This window comes from Vanellus vanellus (genome assembly GCF_965231255.1).
Source record: "Vanellus vanellus genome assembly, chromosome: 1".
In the NCBI taxonomy this organism is placed as follows: domain Eukaryota; kingdom Metazoa; phylum Chordata; class Aves; order Charadriiformes; family Charadriidae; genus Vanellus; species Vanellus vanellus.
The window spans coordinates 32608078-32627812 of NC_138905.1; the positions used below are offsets into that span (position 1 = coordinate 32608078).

A 19735-nucleotide genomic window follows, 5' to 3' on the forward strand; every position below is an offset into this window, starting at 1 on the left:
CCCAATGAATTGCCACATAACTATGTATCCACCATTTCTGATGTATCGCTTGAAATATATATTTTTTTAAAAAATTGATAAAGCTTTAATAACTTTGTAAATAAAAAGTAAGTTAAAATATTATTTTCAGTCCTGAGTGAAGAATATTTCACAGCTCCTGCATGAAATATAGATTATGACTACCCTATTAGCCAACATCAAAAGGTTTATCTTGTAAAGAATGTAGAAAATGAAGACGTGCTTGAAATCAGTCTATCAAATTAGAAAGTGAGAGTAAATGTTAATTTATAACACCGTTCCTTGTTTCATACTAGCCATATGAAGGCAGACTTATGCACAAGTGTCCTAACATGGTTTAGTGACCTGTCTTTGAGAGACATCGTTATAAAGACTAGCAGTAAAAATTCAGTATACTATTCTGTATACTGTTTTCTGTTTTCTTCTACTTTTCTGTTTTCAAGTTAGACAAGACAGAGAATTGATTATGCAAAATGTGAGAATGAGTATATTGAAAAGATGGGTAGCAGTCTGTACAAATAAGTTAATTAAATAAATTGCAGGAATGATCCCTACAAAATAACATCTCAGATCAGATATAAAGTAACTCCCAGTGTACGTGTGGCAACTGTCCATGAGCAGAAGAAAATAGGTATGTTTGAATTAGGGTGGTCATTAAATATTAACTGTGAAGTAATGTGTAATTATTAGTAGCTGCGTCTACCAGTATAGTGGTCTTTCTTCCCTTTTCCAAATTGTCTGCCGTGTGGTACAGAAGTCCTGAATAAGATCGTCAGCTCTTTCCTTCTTAGGAAAGTGTGTGTTCCCTGCCGCATGTTGCATATAATTCCCAGTGCTAAAGTAGCAACAAAAGTCAGAGGGACTGTACTGCACTGGGTTTGCTGTGCTGCAAGTTGCTCCTTTATACCTGGTGTCCTGGAAAACAATGTACCAGCGCCCAGTTCTCACCTTGTCAGTGCCGATCCAGGAAATTCCTAACTCTCTGAAGCTATCCGAGCGCAGAACTGATAGCAAAAAGAGAAGATCATGATTGAACCTAGAAAGAATCATTAAAAATTGGTGGTGGTGGTGATGAGTCTGACTCTGTTAAAACAAAGTACTACAACATGAGTAAGATGCCTTACTTCTGCCGCGATGTACCAGCTGCCTGGGGTTACCATTTTCTTGGCTCTATTATAAACTAGAAAATTGCTGAACTCATGAGCTGTCTTCAGCTTCATACATACCCATTTATCATATCTAATGTCATATTTAATCTGAGCACTAAATTCAGCTTCATAAATGGATTTAGGAAAGCTCTTTGGACTTTACAGTCCCGTGAAGGCCCATAACCAAAGAGACAGTCATTTTATCCCCAGGAACTTCATAGATCAAACCTACACTTTGAGGTACTGCAAAAAAAAAAAGGTGTTTGGAAAATTTGGAAAAGGAACCGATGATTTATCTGGTGTGGTGCAAATTATGTTCCTATATATATTGATAAAAATCACTATTTCAATACATTTCTGCATAAGGTTCATGGACAAAAATGTGTATTTCTATGACATCCACTAGAGGATGTTCAAATTTGGCTAAGAAGAAACAGGTACACTTGTCTTTGGACATGTGAGGGTGTTAGAACAATTGTATCTCTTTCTGCTTGACCTTCTCCATGTTCTCTGGGTGTCTGACCCCTGAAGAACAAGTAAGAAGCAGAAAGTGCAGTTGCACTTCTGGTGCTGCACTGGACTGGAATAATAATTTCTTTAGGGCAAAGACTGGTTTCTTAGTATTGCCTGACGATGTGCTCCCTGACCTTCCACAGAGGTTTTTACACGCTGCTGCAAAACAAGTAAAACTGAGTATATAATAATAGGTCCCTCATCCGGGAGTGGGAGTGGGCTGTGCATCATTGTACCATCCCTCCTGAATCTTAACATTTGAAGAAATGGGAGAGAGATTGTCGTTAGTGTTCCTGTTGTTGCTAGTGATGGTGCTACGGCTACCTTAGAAGATTCAGCTCCAGGAGGAGGCTTGGGTTCTGGGTTCAGTGCCAGGAGTAGGCTTTGGCTAGTGGGCTCAGCTACGAGACTCCAGGTTGTGTTGCACGGATACAGTCAGGTAAAGCCAGACTCCCTTATGGGAAGATACATCGCGCTTTATTTTAACCATCTAAAGGTGGATATGTGGATTGGATATGTGGATATGGATATCGGATATGTGGATTGGATAATTGGATATGTGATAAAGGCTTCAGCCTTCTCTGTGGCTGATGAAGAGAGAATGGGATATCTGAGTTACTTGCTGGAAATGCTTGTCTGACCACTCTAAAGCAAGCCCATATGACTAGTTTGGACAAAATCCCTAAGTTTTTAAATTATGTGAGAAAAATCCTACACTTAATGTCAAGAGTCTTACTTTGAATTTATTAGAAGAAAGAAAGAATAAAGGAGTTACTATTCTTCTCATAACTTCATTTATTGAACTTCGTCTCCTCTGTGTCATCTCATTAAAGTTTGAGATGCTTGAGTGCTGCAAACCCAGATTAACTATAAGAAAAGCCTTTAAAAGCATTTTGTGTTCCATTATTTGACACACATAACCCCTACAAACATATGCAATATGTGCAATCTGTAGCTGAGAATGAGTAAGACAAAAATAAACAATTAGGTTTTATTTAGTTTTCTGTATTTGAAAAAATAAGCCCAAGAACTGCTGTTTTCTCCTATGAACTAAAAAAAATCACAGTAGTCTTTAATAAACTACATATTTTTAACGTCCCTTTCTGGTTGTGCTCGCACAAACAGCCATTCCCATAATTATAAGCAGATTTACTTCATTACATTATCCTTAATCTATGAGTAAAATCGATTTTCAAAATTAATTAGATGCATGTAAGGACTGAATTAGCTGATAATGAAATAAATTGACTTGTCTGAAAGTGATTTGAATGACTGGTGTTGAAACAAGTAAACTAACCCTGCTCTCTCTTGACAGAGAAATCTTTTTCTCAGCACTCTAACCCACTGAAATTGATGTTTTGAGTCAGTATTTTATATTGTCTATGGTAGTAACAGGTTAGCATTGTTGCATATTTGTGTTGCATATTTATGTTTAAAGACTTCCATTGCATGTGAAGAGCAAGATGAGTGGTGCAATTTTTTCTTCACTATTTCTTAACTAATAAGAGGAAAGAACAAAGAGGCCGGTAAAATACAAGAAGATGAAACTCAGATCTAACATGTGTACTTTTAGTAAAATCAGAAAGCTCATTAAAAAGGTCTAAAAATTGAAGATCTTTAGATATTAAAATTTAGATGTTAAAAAGAAAAATCTTCTAATTGTAAGCATTGTTAGACATTGGAACAGAATTGCTAAAATAAATTATGAAGTCTTACTTATTGGAGGGGTTTTGGAATCGGTCAAAAAGACACCTTTTGAGATGATACAATATGGTAGATCTGGTAGGATCTACCAAGATCAGGTAGGGAGAAATATCAGGTAATCAGTCACTCTATTGTAGTGATTTTTACAATTAAAAAAAACCCAGCAGGTCATTTGGTGTATTTAGAAGGATTAAAACCAATGTACATGGGAAAATCAAAAGTGAAAAAACAGAAGGCATGTTACTCTCAACATTAGGAGTACATATGTCTTGTGTCAGGTCTCAGACAGGCTGGGACTCGGACATGATGAGTCTAGATAATTAGAAATTTGACAAAAAAGGTGTTGTCACAATAGGGATAATACCAAACCAAGAAAATGCAGCCAGTGAGGAATTTTCTGAACGACTAATACAATCAGCCAGATATTAAAACATGGAGTATTTGTTCAGAACAGGGGTTTTCAAACATTGTTTAACATTACTGGGTGGGAAAGAAGTTGGGAATCAGATGAGCTCTGTATATGTATGTTCCTGTGCAGGTGAGCGCTGCTCACCCTTTCCTAGATGGTGAGAATTTCCTTCACTTTTCCCCTAAGACTGTCCATATTCTCCAAGAAGTTATAGCTGTATGATGATGTCTACACTGGACAGTATTTTCCTGGCACCTCATTTATACCACGTGAAGTTTCCTTTTTCTGTTTCAGTTCCTCTGGTTCCCTCCCCAGTTGTATCCCAAGCAGTTTTCTAGTTATGCCGTCTCCTTCCCTGGATGTATCTATTTCTTTTCATCACAATAATGCCAAAGCAGACCAAGATCACTTTGTCATTCTGACAAAATAGCCATAGACCTAATACCTGCATCCACCCTTTTTCAGTGTCCCAAACTTTGTCTCCACATGTCTTCTCCACGTCTTAGGCTCCTGATCCTCGAATCCCAAACTGACCAAGTGACCATATTCTCCCCATCCCTACTCAACTGTCATCTTCTCTGCAGCAAGCCTGTATAAAGGACAGATAAGGAGACCCTCCAGTATCATGAACTGAATGAATAATTTCCCAAAATATGCTTTTAAATGAAGACCTGTAAGCTAAGCTGGAAGGTTACGTGGTTAATTTAGGGTATTTTTAATGTATAATAACTGCATTTGGTTTTGACAAATCAGTCACTTGCCTTCTTCCTACCAATGTTATGGTGACTTACATCCAGAGCAGCTCTGCTCAAGTCATCCATCTTTCAAAAATCAAGTCAGAATTTGTCTGCTATGCTGTTAAATTTGTGCCAAATTTGTACCTCGCGTAACTAATTTAGAGTCAGTGTAGTTAGAGCAATACATAGCATTAATAAATTTATATAGAATTATATTATGAAAATAGACACTGAACTAATGAAATATGCTCTCTAATAACAGACAGTGATTAGGCTTTTGGAAATAAGACACAAGAAGTGGACTTATATGGTGGCTATATTGAAAAGTTTCGTGCTACCTTTATATTTACAGATAAGCATGATTTCCTTATCAAAGAGGAGAAGGACATGAGAGGGAGAACCAGGAGCAGGGTGCGTAGAGGCTGCAAGACCATTTCAGTGGATAAATGGTGGTGTCGTGGAAAGATGTGAGGTGAAGGGAGATCCATGCAGGACTGATACAAAGATGACCAGCCACTGATTTGTTTTTAATTTTTCTTTTTATGACCTAAGTAATACAACAGGAGTGTATACTGGCTGGAAAACCTATTTGTCTCTACATTCTTACAGTACTGTTTACCATGCAAAATTAAGTCATTTGAGAGCTAGGACTTTTTTAAAAAATAAATTTATATGGAAAAGTTGAATATTTCTTGAATTAAATATATACAGAGTGTACTGAATAAGAGTTTTTATGTGGCTTTTTTTTCCCTCTTCTGATGCCATTTCTTGAGATGACTTGAAAATGACTGCATCAGGTGGTTTTGGGTTGTTATTTTCAGACATCCTTTTGGTATCTTTTCTCTGAATGTGCTGAATGTTTTATGTTATGATCTCTCACGGGCTTGTGCAGGGACATAAAAATGTACCAAGATAATATTGTAGCTCATCTGCAAGTAGTGGTAAGGCTTTCAGATATATCTCTCTTAGGCGGTGGTTCTTTCAGATGGTTCAGTTAATAAGACAACTTTTTTCCACTCAAAAAGTGGAAGCCTAAACCCTTGCTCCTATTCCACCCTTTGCAACAGCACAGGTCTTCATCAGTGAACAAGTTTGTCTCACTAAACTGGCAGAAGTCTAACCCAGAGTGCTAGAAGTGAATAGATTTCCAGTCTCTTTAGCTTCAGCAACTACCTAAGAAGTCAGACAAGCATGAGAGGTGTTGCAGAAACCCCTAGAGGGAGAATGACACTGCCCAGCTGGAGAGTATCGCTTGAAGAAGGGGTGACAGGGCCACCTTCCAGCAGCATTGGTTATTATACAGTATCTGTGATCTCATCAGCTGTGCAGAGTTTTTTTTTGACCTTGCAAAGACTTCCTAATACGTTCTAGCACTGTTAAAACATCTGACTCTCGTTTGCAGAACTCAGAAGAATGATTCAAATAATCAGAATTAGATGATAGCTTTTGCTCCAATTAAAAATGTGAATCACAAGAAATGTACCCAGAAAATAGGGCAGTAAGGGTGTTTGAGAGGTCATGAGGTCCATCCTCCTAGAGCCATAGAATAGTTTGAGTTAGAAGAGACCTTTAAAGGTCACCTAGTCCAATCTCCCCTGCAATGAGCAGGGACATCTTCAACTAGATCAGGTTGCTCAGAGCTCCATCCACCTGACCTTGAATGTTTCCAGGTATGGGGCATCTACCACCTCTCTGACCAACCTGTTCCAGTGTTTCACTACCCTCATTGTAAAAAAAATTCTTCCTTATATCTGGTCTAAATCTTCCCTTTTTTAGTTTAAAACCATTACCCCTTGTCCTATCGCAACAGGCCCTACTAAAAAGTCTTTCCCCATCTTTCCTGTAGGCCCCCTTTAAGTACTGAAAGGCAACAATAAAGTCTCCTCTGGAGCCTTCTCTTCTCCAGGCTGAACCACCCCAACTCTCTCAGCCTGTCCTCATAGGAGAGGTGTTCCATTCCTCTGATCATTTTTGTGGCCCTTCTCTGGACCCTGTCCAACAGGTCCATGTTTTTCCTCTGCTGAGGGCTCCAGAGGTGGATGCACTACTCTAGGTAGCATCTCATGAGAGCAGAGTAGAGGGGCAGAATCGCCTCCCTCGACCTGCTGGCCATGCTTCTTCTGATGCAGCCCAGGATACGATTGGCTTTCTGGGCTGCAGGCGCATAGTGTCACTCATGTCCAGCTTTTCATCCACCAATACCCTCAAGTCCTCCTTGGCAGGCTGCTCTCAATCCCTTTATCCACTAGCTTGTATTGAGACCAGGGGCTGCCCTGACCCATGTGCAGGACCTTGCACTTGGCCTTGTTGAACCTCATGAAGTCACGTGAGCCCACTTCTCAAGCTTGTCCAGGTCCCTCCTTCCTCTCCCTCCCATCCCTCGGGTGTGTCAACCACACCACTCAGTTTGGTGTTGTCCGCAAACTTGCTGAGGGTGCACTTGATCCCGCTGTCTATGTCATGGATTAAAATATTGAACAGTACTGGTCCCAATACAGACCCCAGAGGGACACCACGTGTCACCCGTCTCTGTCTGGACATTGAGCATTGACCACTGCACTCTGGATGTTACCATTCAACCAGTTCCTCATCCACCAAATAGTCCCTCCATCAAATTAATCTCTGTCCAATTGAGAGAGAAGGATGTTATGGCAGACCATGTCAAAGGCCTTACAGAAGTCCAGATAGTCAACATCTGTAGCTCTTCCCTTGTCCACTGATGTAGTCATTCCATCATAGAAGGCCACTAGTTTGGTCAGACAGGACTTGTCCTCCATGTGCCTTAGCATAGCTTCAAAGAGGATCTGTTCCATGATCTTTCCAGGCACGGAGGTGATGTCTAAAGCAGGACCAGAACAGATGAAAAGTGCTTTTCTTCTCATCCATAGTTTATCTAAAGCATCCATTTCCTTCTTCCTTTCTCTACTTTTACTTCTCCCCTTTTTCTTGTAGGTACAACTTCAATCAACTGATCTTTTTCCTTGTACTCTCAGTCTGCCCTTCCTCACTCTCCAAACTTAGTCACACAGGCATGGTACTTCAAAGTGTGAACATTTCTTGCTGATCTTTTCACAAACCCATTCTCTTCCCTTTTCTCCCTCATGCTGTTTATATATCAATGGTCCACACTCAGCTTACGACTGAGAATGAAAGGTTTATTGGTCACCACACCTGACATGCAGTCTGTGCATCTTTTTCTGCTCAGCCAGAGATCTGAAACCAGATTCATAATAGATTGCATCAGAAGTGCCATTATAAAGCATATTTGATAGGTGTGAGAAACAGGCGTTCACTCAGTATAATTAATAGTGCTGGCAACATTAAAAATGCGCGCCATGAAATGCCTAAGTGGTCTGGAACATCATTTGAGTCTTAAGGTGGAAAGAATCAGCTGCCTGTGATAGGGCTGCTTGAGGCCGTTGTTCTTCTGTATTCGTATTTAAGAATGTACAGAAAGTGCCATCAGGTTTGTGGCTCAGCCATTCCAGGCTCTGAGCAAATACGCGATTCTTGCCTTTTCAGTCTGAAATTACTTCTTCTTTTGATCTAGCAATATGTAGATTTTTACATAGTGTTGTGCTTTAAAATATCAAAGAAAGCAGACAATTTTTCAAAAGCTTTGCCTTTATTTCTAGTTGCTCTTTTTTGCTTCTTTGAAAGGCTTCGCTTCTCATTACATGAATTAGTTTTTAAAAATGAAGTTGCCTGACCATACGTGTCACAGCATAACAGTGCCTTCTGGGCCTGCTCCTGTCCCCAAAGGAAACAGTGATATTTTCCCCAAACTTGAATTGGAAAGGGAATTTACTTTTTATCTGTAAGCAGCTTTCTGGTAGTGCTGTAATCCAGTCTATATCTATGAATATGGAACAATAAAAAAGATACCTGTGAAAGTATTGTTTTACGTATATGTGATACTTTAACATTGACATAATTTACATTCTTTAGTTACATAGATAGATTTTTTCTTCTCTTTTAGGTTTTATAAAACCTGCCTAATTTAATCTAAAATGTTTTATAACCAAAAGCAAGAATTTTAAGGGGATGAGTACAAAATCATAATTTGATTTAAGCACATTCATCTGTTACATTGCCAGTTTATCCCTTGATCTATGAAGATTTTTTAAATGTAGCATTACAAGACGTAGCGGATTATTATAGGCAGCACAGATACTATTGCAAAATGTTGGGTTTTTTCCATCCTTAACAATTGCTTTTGGAAATTTTTAAGCTAAAATGATTCAGCCATCTCTAAAGATCATCTTAGGAAAACTGTGTGTTTGTTTACCCAGTATTACAAGATTCCTGCAGTCATAATTCCAGATCTCTGGCATCTCTAGGAGTTGGAGCAAGGCTCTGAACTGGAATGGAAAGTGAACCTGGTAGCAGTCATGTACTACTTGGCTTTCCCCATGCGTTTGCTTACAGTTGACCACACTGTCAGTTCAGTCTCAAGAGACACCTGTGTTGAGCTGTGCTGTCTAAAAATTTTATCTATAAGGAGAATGCACCATTTTCTCACAATGCCATTCTATATCTAGAATACATATTTGCTGTTTTCACAGAAAGGAAGAGTTGCATCCTGGATTTGCTGAGCAGGATTTTCCCATAGCATTCCACCTTTGCTCCTGTTCTTGCTTTTACAGACCCCGAAGAGAAGTCTTTACGCATGGAGGAGATAAAAGAGGGAAAGCAGCAGCAGTGGGCAGACCCCGTAACCTGTACAATAGCATCTGCAAATGGGGGGGATAAAGATTAAAAAAAATAGCTTGTTGTCAAACCTGTTTGCAATTTACTCACCTTTTAAGTGCTTGACTTTACAAACTTAAATTATTTTCGATGTGTGGCTTTTTAAAATTTTTTTTTGGGAGGACAGAGAGTTAACATATTACATATACCTAAGTGTGAAATGAAGGACAGAAATATGTTCTGGAAACAATGTAATTCTCGGCTGTGATCTCCAACATAAAGTTTTCTTTGTCTGATACAATAAAGATTCTTTCCAAATAAATGTATAAAACAATTGGAGTTGATTAGGTCATAAGATAAGAAATACTTAATATTTGGATAGTTGTTTTGCATCTGGACCTGTTCAGTGAGAATTTGTTGGCCTCTGTGAAATAAGTTGGTCTCACTGCATTCCTAAAGGGCATATCTTTAATTCATTATTACTTCCATCAAATAATTGACAATGTCAGTGGAGAAGGCAGAAAAGGTAGTTTTACAGGAATGTAGTTTAAATTACTTTTGTTCTCAGAGGGCAGGAATGAACCAGGAGTCAGTGAAAGAAGGCCAACACTTCTATTATCTGTACTGCTCTGGTTTTGTTGATGCATATAAATCTTGATTTTACAGGGCTCACTATTTAGCCTTTGCATTTTGAACGTGGAAGGTGTGATGTAAGTTCGTCTTCGGTTTGGCTACTAATCGAGAAAGAAATGATTCATTTCAAACTGTTTTTCAGAGGAAGGAAACAAAGGTTATGGGCCCGTTTTTGAGGAGCAACCCATTGATACCATATACCCAGAAGAATCCTCAGATGGACAAGTTTCAATGAACTGCAGAGCTCGAGCAATTCCTTTTCCTACTTACAGGTAATTCGCTTGTTTTGATTTTCAGGTCTTATGTGTTTTATTCAGTGAGTGTTTCAGGCTGTGTTATTAAATGATTGACTGACTTAACAGGTCCATTGAAAGTCTTCAAGGCAGGAAAAAATGGGGAGAGTTGCAATTTTTGAGTAAAAATCAACCTTGACTCAATTTGCCAAAATGTCTGGACGGTGTTGAAAGTAGCACATTCCTTCTGTGTTAAATGTTTTCAGCTTTTGAAAGGAATACTAATACAGATGCAAACAAACAAGACGGTGACCCTTAAAAAATAATTAAGAGGCTATCTTTCTAGCGTAGGCTAAGGATGACTGAGATTCAAGTCCTTGTTCATCTTGATTCAGAACAGCTTTTTGCCCTATTTTGCTCTGAAAGAAGAAGGACTAGTTGTTGAACCTGAATATTCTGCATCCTATGTTGCTATGGCATCCACCATATTGTAGAGGGACACTCATGAATGTGTCAGCTATGCTACTGAAGACATTAAAAACATTCTTCTGGGAAAATGTTTCAACTAGTTTTAGTAGAGATTCACACATGACCTCATGTACAATAATTGCATTATTAGCAGGGCTAATTGCTTCATTGTGAGATTTCGGGGCACCCATATGAGTTTGCCTGCTATTATCTGCTCATTATGCACAGAGAAATGTACTTAAGGTTGTCACTATTAAGACCATGACTAATTTACAACCTAGTCATGGGCAGAAAACTGCTGTCACCATACTAAGGCACAGATGCGATTTCTTGCCAGCAGAACACATCCATTTCATTAAATTATCCTATGATCCTGTGATCTGCCCCCAGTACTCACTTACTTGTGTTCCTAGACTCTGGCTTGTAAGACAGAAAAAACAGTTGAGTCTGCTGGCCATTCTTTTAAATGTTACAATATTGTGGTCAACTGTGGTATTCTTCCATCAAAACAGCTTAACTAGTCTTCATTGCCTTTTTAAAAATATGCTCACAGGTTGTCTACATACACAGAACCACCTGCGATTGAAGGATTTGAAGGGAAACTAGAATATCCCTTTTAAATATGATCCCTTTCCCTAGTATCTTTACAACTTTTTCTACATGGCATTTTGCTGTTGCATTTGTTTGTTCTCCGCATGCTTGGAAAGGGCTGGAAGTGTACCAGATTCAGTACCCTTCTGATACACGTACCCATCACTTCCAGTCTGTCCAGGGACTCCCTCACCCTGTCTGCAAGACTATGTAAATATACCATTCATAGAGTGATTACAGGTTCTACATAAATTTTAGCGTTCTTTATCTGTCATGGGCTCTGCAAAATTTGAACTAGTAAAGTCACTCTGAAAGAATTTTCTCACACCTCCAGAGCTCTTCTATCTAGAAACAGATTTGATGATTATTGCTGATAGCTGATGTGATGATAATTACAATACAGAATAAGGCCATTTTCTTTATTTCCTGATGTCATTATTTATTTATTTTATGTCTACATTTATTATTTATGTCTACTCAATATACTGTCTTAATTTCTTAGCCCTCTGATGGTTCATGACCCAAAATTCTCCTGTTTGAGGGGCAGATAACTCATTACTGCCACTTTTGCTTTTTCTGACCATTCACCTTCTCGGTCTTCTTGTGGAAGTTCTTTATTTTCACTGTCTGTTAAGCGTACATCCACTCTTCCTTCTGTATTTGATGGTCCTTCACCCTTGCTAAAGTTCAACTACTCATTGCCTTTTCTAGGAATCTATTTTTTCCCCCCTGTCATTGCTGGAGCCTCCAACACTGCTATGAAAGGCAACACACTTTCGTGGGGAAAAGTTATGAGTCCGTTAGTCCCCAGTCACGTCTCCAAATCCTGGACCTCAGATTACTGTGCTGTTTCTCCCAAAATGACCTTTCATGCAAATACACACTGTTGATTATCAGTGACCTTTTTCTATAGCGCTGTTACCATCTTTAGAGATTTCATAGGTCTCTCAGTGGTTCTAGCATTTCAAAGGTTTCTTCAAACACCGTCTCTTTCTGTAGGCTCCCTTCAGATACAGCCTCTTGGATGGTTCCTGCCTGACTCACCTGTAGATATCTTTATACGTATATTCCTGCAGTTTTACATCTCGGCTGGAAGTCAAAACAGCCTTGGAAAAAGAGAAGACACATTTTACTCATACACCTTCCCAAGCTGCTAGGCAGTTTATAGTAAAAAACCCACAAATATTTGTTCCTAGCTCTTAAGAGATACCACTTCTTTTAAATTCGGTGTGTCTGACTGGGTGTCATGAAGCATCTTACTCAGGATTGTCATGCGTGAGAAACACTGTGCATGTATGAGAAACACCAACTGAACCTGGTGAGATCTACCCATGTGAATGAAGTTACTCACAAACACAGCTTTTGTGGAATGAGGGAGTGCCACTTAAGAGGAAGGGTTTGAACAAGAAGAGCACATGACTACCTTTGTTAAGGTTAATTTTTTATACTGTAGAGTAACCCTGTTTTTTAAAAACGAATATATATTAATACTATATTTGGAGAAAAAAATGAGGCTATGTCATAAAAATATGATCTTTTTTTGTCTTTAATAAAATCAGAAGAAAACCATTTTTAATTCTTACTCTTCACAGTTACACATTTTGTGCAATATTTTTCTGATCTCTTTCTTTGCAGCATAAGCTGTCCTCGTGACAGTTATTCCTAGGTATTTCTGAACAGGGGAATTTATTTGTAGCAGAGACATGTATATCTCACAGGACTGAAATGATACCTCTAAAATCTTGTAAAAGCTAATGCTATTTATGGCTTCTTGAAAATCCTGCCATTTCATTATTTATTTTTATTTTTAATTTATTTTTTGTTCATACCGCTTCTATAATTGTTTCTTTCTATGACAATTGCAATTTCAGCTTCCAAATGAATATTCTGTATATTTTGGTACAACATTTCATTAAGGAAGCAACACATAGGGTATGCACTCTCATTTTCAAACCCTAGTGCCTATCTTTACCTTGTGATGAAAAAGGATTTACACTGGAAGAATTTTATGATCTTTAAATGTAGTTAAGTTGCATTTTTCCTATTTGTGCTCAGGAAAGGTGTAATTCCGTTCAAAGAAGGTTATGGGCTCCCCCTTGTGGACACAGTAATAGATGTAGATATAAATCATGAATACTGGTACCCACTCCTTGTGTTGTAACTTTGTTGAAATCAGTAGAAGTCAGTAAGGGCCAGACCTGGTCCATCGAGATCCTCTCATAGTCCCTGAAGTGAAAGTTACAGTGAGTCACTGAACTGGCTGTGGGTTTTTACGGTAATTAAGGTGAGAGTGTCCAGAAATTTTTTTAATGTAATAAATAGATCTTAAATCAGGCATGCCGCTGTTTTTGCACAGACTTCACTGGCACATTTGGCTTTATGTAACATTTTCATCCCCTACAGCAAATTTGCAAAAAGCTCTTAAAAATTTCATTAGTCCATACTTTAAAGGTGCAGAGGGAGTAATTTCTTAGACAATCTGGCTTTAGATAACTATTTGAGGATATTTTTATAATCCCAGTGCTTGATCACTAGCTAGTTCACTCACAGCTGGCTCAAGTATCTTGTGCTGTACGGCCAGCAATCAGGTTTTAACGTATGTCACATCTTCACAAGGCTGTTACGTTTAAAAGACCTGTGAAGTTCATCAGATCTGTGGCTTTTGCTGAAGGAAAACTTAAAACGTATATAGAAGTATATAAATAACTTCCTGTGTAGTTTATCACAATTTATGAGTTATTTTTCAAATCATATTTCTTACTAGGTTTGTTTTTCTGGGCCAAATCTTATGTCTGGCTTTTCTTTTTTAATAGGTGGAAACTGAACAACTGGGATATTGATTTAACAAAGGATCGCTACAGTATGGTGGGCGGCAGACTTGTTATCAATAATCCAGAGAAATCAAGGGATGCTGGAAAATATGTCTGTGTAGTGTCGAATATCTTTGGAACTGTCAGAAGCAGTGAAGCCACTCTGAGTTTTGGATGTAAGCTGTTGTTTACGTCAAAACATAAAAACCTTACGGTCAGCTTGAAATCCCCAATCTTTTACCCTGCAGTGTCTTCTACTAACATGTGCTATAGCTGTTTTACTCTGTAAAAACAGTATCTTAAGTGCCTTAGTCTGCAGAGATCAACACAAAATAAGTTTTGTAAGCATTTTATATTCGTTACCATTCAGCTGACATGACAACCTTCTCAGTCAGTTGTTGTTAAATTATTAATTGAAGAGACTCATGGAGCCAGATCTTGAGATAATAATGTCCAGACTCTTTTTAAATCGTGGGAGAACCTGAGGGGAAACAGTCACAGAAGAAAGATGCAAGTGAGGGCATATGCTGATGAGGCGCTGCCGCTGCGCAAACACAACTGGGATGCCTGCAGGAGGAAGGCATGGCACTCGCTAGTAAAGCGTGCTCCCTGACTCCTAGGCTATGGTGAAGACCCTGCTGGGGGACATTTCTGTCAGCTTCAGACATTCGTGGACTCGTCTTATGAATGCCTGCATATGCACGGACCTGCACTGTCAACAAATCCATGTGTTGTAAAGAACTGATGTACTACATGAAGAGTAACGTAAAATTTGACTGACTGAAGACAGAGTTTGGTATTTTTTTTTTTATTTTCCCTTACGATGTTTGTTTTTTTTTTTTTCCCCTGGATATATTTTTTCATCAGAGGACAAAAAAAGAATCCACTCTTATCTGGTGGCCATTCACAGAGCTCTGTGTGCCCTTTAATCCTGACATTTAAGTGCTTAGTGACCCTCTTGTCTTTCAGCAGCCTCCGTGAGCAGAATTCACTCCTTACTGTATAAGATCAGAGATGAAGGCAAAAATTCTGCTAGTGATTTTAATACTGTGGGACCACATATCCCAAGAAAACTTAAGAGGCTGTAAAGAGCTGATGGATTGCGTAGTAGTTGATCTGGTCTTAGGCTGTTTAACTGGTGTATTTTCTAGAATGAATAGAAAGCTAAGTTGTTATTTCGTTCTAATGGAGATGACATCAAAATTCAGTTTACAGGATATTTATTTACACCAAAATTAAGCAGGCATCAGTGGTGCCAGTCCTGAACCACCAGTAGGATAAAAGCAATGAGAATAGCTGCAGCTACTTAAAATGAAAACAATACCCATAATAGCTGAAAAAAGTAGAAACAAACCAGTCTGAGGCATGTTTTCTGCCTACCAGCTAACAGACTGCGTGAGATGGACGTTGACAGTGTACTGAACAGTTATACTGAACAGAACCCTAATAGGTAATATTTAACTATTTAAATGAAAATAGGATAAAGGGGCAAGGAATAGAAGTGAAAAGATATCTGGGAACTGATAAATACTTGTTAAAAAATGTTATTCTTCTTTACACTGTTGTGTTTGCTCCCCTCTCCTTTTTCTGGTCACCTGTAAAAAACATTTCCTTCCACAATCACCGTTTCTAAAAAATTGACTATAGAATTGCTAAAATGAATATAGAAAACATCTGATCTTTCGCTTGCGCATAAATTGATTGAAAAATGGCAACAACTCTTTAGAAGATTTAAAAAAAATCTTGACCAGCTATACATGAGTGAGACCTTTTATTTTGTCTTCCTGTCAAATTTAGTGAAATTGTGGAACAAAAGTAACATTCTCATGTAAACTTCATGTCATTTAATCCGAGAACACTGTCTTTAGTAGAACTGGTTCTTTTTAGATTAGACATTGATCATGGATCATTAGACATTGACCATGATAATTGATCATAGGCATTTTTGATTTAGACATTGATCCAGTCAACCTTTATAGATCCAGAGCTTTAAAACCCATTAAAATCTTTTTTAGCTGTTACACACATACTCCTGAGGGAAGGAATTTTATCCTGCAGGAATATTTAGTGTTTTTTTGGTGTGCACTGAGCAAAATCAGAAGCTGATTGTTCTATTGTTCTATTTGCTGGGAAACAGTGTCAAAATAGTAAACCACAGCAATTTCATAGCAGAGAGGCTGCAAGAACAAGGAAGAGAAATTTCCATACATACTAGATATAAACTGTACGTTTGTAGGAGTGCAGTGATTATGCTAATTCTTTCATTCTAGCTAAAAATGAATGTCTTCCAATTAAGAGTTCATGGAATTACATTTATTATAGTTATTGAGTAACAACCAAGTAGTACTTACGCAAAGAAGACATCAAGACCCAATCAGAGTACAGAGCATTTCATAAGTGGGAAGAAGGTATACAATTATGTCTCAATAATTGTATGACTTCCCTGCACCTGGCATAGACCATTCTATTTTAGTACTACTAACATAATTTTTTACATATACAAATTGCTTGTCCTATCCCATGTCTTTAAATTTGTGGTGACTGTCCTAGAGTTTCAATGATTATTCAAGAACATTATATACAAAATGTCTAGACTTAAAATGTAAATTGGAAATGGCTAAAATAACTTAAAAACAGTGATAGGTTTTCTTTTCACCAAACCCTACACTGCCCATATGCAAAGCAGTATGAAATTAACAACAGATTTGTTCCAATTATTGTAATTTTTTTTTTTTTTTATTTCTGTAACAGATTTTAAGATCTGTTCCAGTGAAGGCAGAAATGAATAATGGTGGCAAGTAGATAAAAACCATGATCAAAAAGTCTGCAACAAGGGAAACGTTTTCAGCAGAGATCAGTCAGTATTTTGAAGACAGAAAGTCGTTGTGTAGTTAGGTCCATGCTGACAAATGGAATGGGAGTATGTTCAAACCCCTGCAGCCTTTATATGAATAGAGGTATTCTAATCTGTGTGAAGAGCTTGCTTGGCTTCAATTACAAAATCTTTCTGGTCAAATAACTAATTATTGCTAAGTCAGTCTGGTATACTTAATTTATTTTTAATCAAAGAATAATATTCCAAAGTAATTGGGAGATAGTTGTGGAGAACTGAATACATTCATTGCACTAAGGCACAGGGTAAAATTTTATAAAATAATAATCAGAAGTCCTTAGAATGGCCCATTACAATGCCTACCATTTAGACATCGATCCAGTCAAGATCCAGTCAGTCACTGGAAGGATCTGTATTATCTTCTGGTCTGTTTGAGCAGGATAAACATTAATATTTCAGAAGTTGGGAGAGGTGTCTTTCCCTGGACACTGACTTACTCTCCTAGAGTTTTTTTCATGCATTTGACAAAGCGTAATGATATTCTCTTCTTAGATTCTTGTAGTCATTCAGGTCTGACAGCTGTGGTTGGCCTTGGAGGAATACTTTACCTGTACCATATATAGTAAATGTAGCAGTTGTTGCAAAGTTAAGGAATTAATTATTTTTAGATAGTGCAAAGTGTCTACTGGATCTATTTATCTATATGTTGCAATTTACAGTAGCGACTAGTATCTGTTTAGTAATAGTCTAGTTAATCTCTTTTTGCATGTAGCACTGTCCTGTTTTTTTCTTTATTATTTCTAGCTGGCTGCTCTTGGACTTAAGTTTTAGTTAGATCTCAGAGCTAGCCTTGGGGATTTAGTAGAACTGCATAGCTGCCTGCCATTAAAGAGAGCTGAAGTAATCTGAATGAAGTTGGCTTAAGTGGTTTCTATGGTATGATATTGCATTCAGAGGCTGTGCACGTGGCTATTACTGATGGTCTGTCTACACCACAGTAGCATTTAGAGCAGGACTGTAGTCAGGATCTCTACAATCTCCCTGCACTTGGTGACATGGAGAAACTTCACAAGAGGTATTCCCTGCCTCAAGTTTGATTTCAGACTGGATACACAAAAAGAGAGTGAAGAGAAGCAGCAAAGTGCAATTATTGACCTAGTTGAAGGTTACTCATGCAACTGTTGTCTTATCTCTGCAGATACCATTACTTTTATCCCACAATCTGTGAGACAATATATAGCTCCATGAATGACTTGTTTCTTTAACCTTTTACAACAGTCCCTTTACTCTGCTGTATGGAAGTTGGTTTAAAGAGGGTCAGCTAAGGTTACTCCTGGGAACCGAGCCACTCCTGTCCCAAACCTCTGACACAAAAGGTGTGTCTGAGCTAACTGCTTACCAGTCCTTGGTAGCTGGCGTTGTCAGGGAAGACAACCAGGTCATTTTAGAGAAGCCACTTTAAGTTACGGTAAAGAATTAAACTTGCATTTTGGAGAAACCAGTTGAAAAACCTTTTCCTTTCTCTTCCTGGGATTCCTTCTTCAAATGTAGCTCACCTGGCTACTCTTAGGGATACAATCTGTACCACTCTCTCTTTTTTTTTCCTGGCATCTGCAATTATGATGACTAAAATACTGTAAAAAAAAAAATCATTGCACTTGATAATGACAAAGTTAAAATGAGCAAAACTGGTATTATGGGTCCACAGGTATCTATCTGCCATATATTGTTGTATTTCTATAATAATCTCTACAGAGCTGAAAATAATAAAAAACAATTACTGTAGTGAAAAACCCAGTTTTCTTTCCCCCTCTTCTTTTAAACTAGATCTGGATCCCTTTCCACCTGAGGAACGCTATGAGGTTAAAGTGCGAGAAGGTGTTGGAGCAGTGCTTCTTTGTGAGCCCCCTTACCACTACCCAGGTAATTCAGCTCAAAGTGCTTCATTTTCAACTGCTTAAGAGTAGAAGAAAAAATAATACTGATTTTTAAAAGTTTTTTAAAGTTTACCAAAACAGTAACTTTTATGCATCTTGAGAATCACCGTTTAGGTTAGCTTTCCATTTTGACTATATGCTTGTAGTTGACCATATGTAAAGGATATTATTGAATTTGCAAATAGGTTTTGACACTACAAGTAAAATTACTCAGACTAGTCTGGATAATGGAGGAGAGACTTGCCCTACCATTCAAAAGACCTGAGTACATGTCATTGTGTCACTGTCATCCCAGACTTTCTGCTGGCCTTCGACAGGGCCCAGTTTCATTCCGCCTAATGAAGTCACCTCAATAGAAACAATCATGTGCTCCTGTTAAAATCATGGAACAGCAGTAGGCACACCCAGAGGGTCAGAGATTAGGTGATTTATGCTTTGGAAGTGCCTTTTTCTCATCATTAGCTACTGAAGAGCTCTGCAGGGGTTATGCCCGTGACCTCAAGCATCTGCAGTTCCATCGTGAGGGCTGAATTTGGCTGTCAGCATCTCTTTTACCTTGTAAAATGGTATAACGTTTTAGTTAGGGTTTGGTTTGGTTTGGTTTTGTTTTGTTTTGTTTTGTTTTTTAGTTTAGTTTTTATACTCTGTGTCTAAGTCTTGCAAGGAACTGAAGAATTGAAGCATACTGTTGGTTAAAATATTCTAAGGTTTTGTCTAAATTGCAAGACTGGTGAGGCCTTCCCAGCTTTTGAGTTGCATGAGGTCAAGACCCAGCTGCCCACCTCCTCCCACCCCACTCCAGTTCCTGTGGGAGGGCTGTGCCCAAGGGTAGCTGTGCACACTGTGTCCCCGGTAATCTGCACCCCGACGTTCAGTGTAGACAGGTATTAGCTGGCTACTGACACATGTATATTCTCTTGCACATAGCTGACTCTCCCGAAGAGAAGATCTGTAAGCTAGAAATCAGAGTGAAGTAGTTTATATGCAGACAGTATTCCATAGCTTAAGTAGA

General features: G+C 38.3%; 1 protein-coding gene across 1 annotated transcript in view; it reads left to right on the top strand.

Annotated features, from left to right (window-relative positions):
* Positions 1 to 19735, top strand: part of CNTN1 (contactin 1) — a gene marked incomplete at both ends in the record, with an annotated part of 155708 nt that overhangs the window by 64239 nt on the left and 71734 nt on the right. The window contains 3 exon segments of the mRNA XM_082498616.1: positions 9994 to 10123; positions 13957 to 14129; positions 18614 to 18709. Coding sequence (XP_082354742.1) covers positions 9994 to 10123; positions 13957 to 14129; positions 18614 to 18709 — 399 coding nt within the window.